The 6334-nt window shown below is 34.8% G+C and overlaps 1 protein-coding gene across 1 annotated transcript; it reads right to left on the bottom strand.

Annotated features, from left to right (window-relative positions):
- Positions 1-992: 992 nt before the first annotated feature.
- LOC120143484 (wound-induced basic protein-like) lies at positions 993-5657 on the bottom strand. The gene is made up of 2 exons (XM_039157793.1): positions 5497-5657; positions 993-1285 (listed from the first exon to the last, which is right to left on the bottom strand). The coding sequence occupies exons 1-2, from the start codon at positions 5565-5567 to the stop codon at positions 1228-1230; spliced, it is 129 nt and encodes a 42-aa protein (XP_039013724.1). The 5' UTR covers positions 5568-5657; the 3' UTR covers positions 993-1227.
- Positions 5658-6334: the final 677 nt, after the last annotated feature.

Here is a 6334-nt window from a genome sequence, read left to right on the forward strand (position 1 = left end):
AAACATTTTTCCGAAAAACGAATTACGTGAAACAAACACGGGAAAACATTTTCCGAAAAACGAATTACGTGAAACAAACACAAGAATTCGGGAAAAACCAATTCGTAATTCCAATTAGGGCAAACAAACAGACCCTAAATTACGATGTTAGTTTCAATAATTTTATTTTTTAAACTTTTTAAAGCATATATTTTAAAAAATGATTTAAGAGATAAAGTGAATCTTAAAAAGCATGCCCCCTTAAAACTTGTTTTCTCATGGGACATCATGTTAATATTTCCCATAAAAAAAACGTTTCATGAAATTAGTAATTTTTGTATGTGTCAAAGGTTCAGCGAACACGAATAATGATATATGCATTCCTCTACATGACGTCAGCTCAGATAAAACCTATGAAGATACATATGATTATTCGCGTTTTATAAAAAAGTGTTAAATTAATAATATTAACAGAATATCTTACAAGTAATTAATGAATATGAAAGTGATATTTCAGTAAAAAGCTACAAAAAAGAACATAAAAACTTATCTAGTTTGCTTTCATATGACCTGTTAATTTCATAATTATACCTAACACTGACAGATAAAGATTGATTGAAAGGATGGTAGCTTTGAGTTGAAGTTTTGACTCAAATAAAAAAAGGAGGGGCACTTCATTAATTATCAATGACTAGCGCTGTGGGGCACTTTGCTTCTGTAAACTTCATTAAGAACAGAAAGTATTACGTTGAAAATAGAAAATAGAGGGAAATGGTAAAAATGTAACAGCGGAAAAAGTGTGCTTAAGAAGAAAATGAGTAACAAAATACATGGGCTACTTCTAATAGATTAAGTTGATTTGGAGCTTGAAGATGCACGGATATTGATTATTTTTATGGTCCATTGCTCGCAGCTTTGGGGGAAAAGAAGCTAATGTAAGCTTTTTAGGTAAAATCCATGTGCAACACATATGGTGTGCCACCTTTGCTATTCCTAAAGCCCACTCATGCCTTAAATACAAATCTATTGATAGAATTAAATCATTAATGCCCCCATTGCAAATAAATCTACGGATATTCCAGCACGAACTTAAATAACATCCATAGCAACATGTAAATACAAGCTTAAAAGCCAGATAAGAATATGTTCATTCCAATTCAAAGAAGAAAAACCATTATGGTAGCGTTTCCATCCTAAAACATCCACCAACCTTTTCCATCTTAAAGCATACTAGAGGGAAAGCATCTGTTACTCTGTCATAACTGGTTTGTTCTCATTTGCTTTGCGTCTCTGTTCCTCCATTTTCCTGTATAATGGAGTCACATTTATACCCAAAGAATAGAAGCATGCCATTAGAGCAAAACCCTTTCTATAAAATTTGAGTAGCTGAAGGTAAAACCAAAGGTGGCAGATTGCAAATGACGCATAAGAAAACCCTCAAATAATCATCATTTGTAGCAAAGAGTGTTGTAGAAGAAATAAGCACTTGAACAGTAAAACAAGCTAAGCCCGAATGACATAAGCATATAGTTCCTCTAAATTGTGATCATAACCCATAAAAAAAACAATTCACTGGTGTTAAATTTTTTTGATAAGAATTGAAGGCCTCATTAAAATCCCCCTTCATGATTAATGGAACTCAAAATAATTTCCTTAGTCAGGGGATGGAGGAAAAGAGTGCCTTATGCTTCATTAATAGAAAAAGATACATAAGATTTAAAACAACATAAAAAACCCTTACAAAGAACCCGAAGACCCAAAATAAAATACCCCTAAAAACCACACTGTAATTAACCTATACCAGCCTTAGCTAGCGCATCTGCCTCCATATTGGCTGTCCTAGCAACCCATCTAATTACACCCTCCAATTCTTTCAGCCTTTCAGCTATATCCCTGACAATTAAGACATACATCATAGAACAAATAACACCATTCTCAACCCAATCTACTGCCATTTTACAATCAGTTTCAATAATCAACCGACCCTTAATACTTCCTTTCAATGAATAAAAAAAAGATAATCCTTTCTAAATAGCCTTTAGCTCCATCATAGTAGGTGGACCCGGACCTAAAGCCTCATTGAAAGAGCCAAGAAAAAGTACAGCATCATCTCTTAGAATACAATTCCACTTCTCTTCCAATCCCCACTGGTAGATGCATCCACATTCAATTTGATCGAAGTGAATATAGAATTGTTATGGGGAAACAAGAATCCCCTATAAATGGGTCACAGATAAGAAAGTCCTTAGAAATAGAAGAATCTTTATACTTAGCTAAGAACCAGGAAGCAAGCTTGAATCTTGCTAAGAAAAATAAGTCAATCTTGTCTAACTCATTGCCTTAAAAATCAATGGCATTCCTGACTTTCCAAATAGTCCAAATAACAGCATCAGGAATAAACTTCCAAATAACAGATTTAGAGTTCAAATCTTCCCATGCTAGGAGAAAGGTTTGCGTATTGACATGAATAACCGAACTTAGACTCCAAAATTGCATTAATTTGTTCCAAATTGACCACACAATAAGACAAGAGAAAAATAAATGAGGAGAAGATTCATCCACCGATTTACAAAGAGGGCAAGAAACATCTTCAATACCCGTAACCCCTCTTTTAACCAATTCTGTCTTCACTGGCAGCTTTTGAAGTACCACCTGCCACATGAATAGCTCTACTCTACGAGGCACCAAACCTTTCCACAAAATGTTTTTCCAGAACTGAATTTCCTGGGAATCCGATGAACACACCTTCACACACAGAGAAGACACCAACCCCATTTCCTTTCTAGATCAGTCCATCAGAAGCCTCTTTAGACAAGCAGAAATTCGAAATAATTGACATCAAATTTGCCCATTGTTCAAATTCCCAATCTGCCAAATTCCTTCTCATCTAAAGATTCCAAATCCATCCCATTGAACTAAACTCACCAAACTCAACTAATTTTCCGCTCTTATTAGAAGAAATAGAAAACAGTCTAGGGAAAGAATCCTTGAGCGACCAGTCCATCGCCCAATGGTCTTGCCAAAACTGAATCAACTCACCATTACCCACTTGAAATATGCACATACTACGAAAATTGGAGCCAAATGAGTCTTCTTTAAAATGATTATTGACCATTGAACTCCAAATCCAAGAAGCTTGATTTGGAACTTTGCTATTAAATATTATTGAGGAGGATTCAAGATTGTATTTAGAGCATATCAACATCCTCCAAACAACATTCCTATCATTAGCAGACCTCCAAGACCATTTCCCCAGAAGGGCTCTGTTCATATTGATAAGATTTAGCACTCCCAAACCTCCCTCATTCTTAGGCTTGCACACAGTGGACCATTTAACCCAATGAATCTTGTTTCTCTCCAATCCACCTCCCCATAAGAACTTAGAATGGAATTTAGTTTAGAATTAACCGAGGGGATTTTAAATAGCGACAAATAATAGGTTGGAAGTGAGCAAAGAACCGACTTGACCAAAACTAACCTCCCTGCCAAAGAAAGAGTGGCAGCTTTCTAACCAACAAGTTTGTTATAAAAGTTTTGAACAACCGGATCCCAAAATGATGAAGAATTCCTTTTTGCACCAAGAGGAAGCCCTAGGTAATCAGAGGGGAAAAACCTAACAGCACAACCAATAGTTCCTGCCCACTCCTCGATCTCTCTTAACTCAAATTGACACAAAATAATCTGCTTTTCTTTACGTTCAGTTGAAGTCCAGACATTATTTCAAAAACTCTAAGAACCCTCTTGACATTTAAAATATGCTTCTCGGAAGCACCACAGAAAATTATAAGGTTATCTGCAAACTGCAAATGAGAAAAATCAACAGTAGTCTTATTCCTACCAACTTGCAAACCAGAAAACAACCCTTCAGAAACTGCCTTTAAAAGCAGTAGGTTTAGAAGTTCCCCAACTAAATTGAAAAGCAATAGAGAAAGAGAACAACCCTGACAAAGACCCTTTGCCATTGGAAATTCCTCAGAAGGGACCCCATTGACCAAAACAGAAACTGAAGTTGTTGTAACACACTGTCTAATCCAATTGCTCCATTTGGAGCCAAAGCCCATTTTCCCCATAACTAGAAAAAGTATAGAGCAGTCCACTGTATCATAGGCCTTCCTGAAATCCACCTTAAACACACATCCCTTAAGTCATTTTTTCCTCCAAAAGTCTACCCCTCATTAGCTATAAGAGAGCAATCCAATATTTGACGGCCTGGGATAAATGCAAACTGTGTAGGACTGATTATATCACTAATACAATTTCTTAATATCCTCGAAAGACACTTTGAAAGAATCTTGTACAACCCTCCTACTAGGCTAATAGGACGATAATCATCTAAACCACCAATGTTGGACACCTTTGGGATTAAAGTAATGAACGTGTGATTTATCTCATGTTCCCAATCTTTCCCCAAATAAAAATTGTGGAAGAATTTCAGATTATCTACCTTGAGGATAGACCAAAATCTTTTAAAAAACCCATATTAAAACCATCCAGCCCGGGAGCTTTGTTGCTATCACACGATTTAATAGTCTCCCAAATTTCTTCCTCCGAGAATTCTTTTTCTAATAGAAGACTTTGTTCCTTTGAAATTCTGGAAAAATTCAACTTCAAATCTTCAACTTCCAAGGTAGACTTAGAGTTATAAATTTCGAAAAAATGGTCCCTGTCACTAGCTTTAATAATAGCCGGATCTTGAATAACCTCACCATTAACATTTAGAGCACTCATGCAATTCATCTTCTTCCTAACTGAAGCACATGTATGAAAAAAATCTTGTATTGTGATCCCCTTGTTCCACACATTTCGATCTAGATTTTTGAAACCAAATTTGTTCCTCAATTTTATACAGCCACAGGTGTTAAATAAAAAGAGATCGCTTCAAAACATGCTTCACTGAAAGTTGGAGTTACAAGGATTGACCGAGGGGGCTGGCCGAGAAAGACACCCCTTAAAATTTTCAAATTCTCGTATATATTTTCTATTGATAATACACTTTCACTAAGTTCACTAAGTTGTAAGCTTCAGGTTACGGTATAGAACCCAGTAGATGGACTCTCCGGAACCATGGTTGCCAGAAGCAATTAAAACAATTATCTATCAAATCCTCCTAATTTCATGAGAACAAACAATAAACCCGCTAGCTAAGTCCAGTTCAAACAAATTAGACACAAGGGATCCTAATTCTAACATCAGATTCATATTGTTCGCAACCACAAATATTTCGGAAAGCTGTAATCTTTCACTAAATAGTTCCAAAACATATGTTAAATAATTGAAATAAAAATTGTAGGGCATATGATCCGGTCAAATTCAGGAGAAAAAAAATAAGAACTTAATAATATTTCCCTTAGACCAACGGAGCTTCAACCTTTATACAACATTAAAAAAGAAAGAAATAAATAAATAAATCACTCCCAACGACTATAATCATTCACGTTAATAACATTTTAATTAAACCAAAATGGTAGCAAATTACATACAAAATTAGGATAAAAAAGATAACGAAAGAGAGAGAACCTTTTATCGGAGGAACCGCCTTTCTGGCTGAGGAATGAGCGGAAGAGAGGAGAATTGACGTCGTAAATCATTGTGGAAGGAAACCCTAGCTAGCTTTCTCTGCCCAAGCTCGGTAGCTCACGCTGCCTCTGTGATAAACCAGTATTGATGGGCCATTGCCAATAAATCTGTTAAGATTCAGGGCTTTTCTGGGCTTCTCCCATCGCTACTCTTTTGTCCTCTTCATAAAATCATTCTATTTTCCATCACAAGTCCTATAATTCTATAAAAAGAAATATAAAATTTCGTCACTACCGGTGAAAGATTTTACTTGATATTAGATTTTAAATATATTTCGAACAATTATTATTCCCTTTTTTAGTCAAAAATAAACATAAAAATTTAGTAAAGTTTTCACTGTAATAGTAAATAATGAAATTGTTCTTTCAACTATTATTCGAGTGAAATTTTCTTGTTTGTTACTTCATTGTCATTCTACAAGTATGCTTGATTGGAAGAATGTTAGATTAGTAGAGTCAATGTAAAATTTCAGAATTTTATTCTTATATTTGGTTTCCATTTTTAGAAATCAATATTGTAATATTATCAATAGTGGTTGTTATTTAAGAATGTTGGTGGGAATGTCACTACTACTTAATTCTCCAGTAATGTAAGACTATATAATTAGTGTTGAATATTATAATGTTATTCTTACATGAAACTCCCCATGGATAGTAATGGATGAGAAATTGATTTATATAAATCATACTTATAATCGGTGATGAATGATGATTAAATTTGTATCAGATAGTTATAATCGGTGATGAATGATGATTAAATTTGTATCAGATAGTAATGG

Source organism: Hibiscus syriacus, unplaced genomic scaffold, assembly GCF_006381635.1.
Source record: "Hibiscus syriacus cultivar Baekdansim isolate YM2019G1 unplaced genomic scaffold, ASM638163v2 tig00110858_pilon, whole genome shotgun sequence".
Lineage (NCBI taxonomy): Eukaryota > Viridiplantae > Streptophyta > Magnoliopsida > Malvales > Malvaceae > Hibiscus > Hibiscus syriacus.

Coding starts and splice junctions, on each gene's coding strand:
- LOC120143484 (XM_039157793.1), bottom strand. CDS start 5,567: ATGATTTACGACGTCAATTCTCCTCTCTTCCGCTCATTCCTCAGCCAG. Junction 1,286..5,496: donor GGCGGTTCCTCCGATAAAAG/GTTCTCTCTCTT, acceptor TCCATTATACAG/GAAAATGGAGGAACAGAGAC.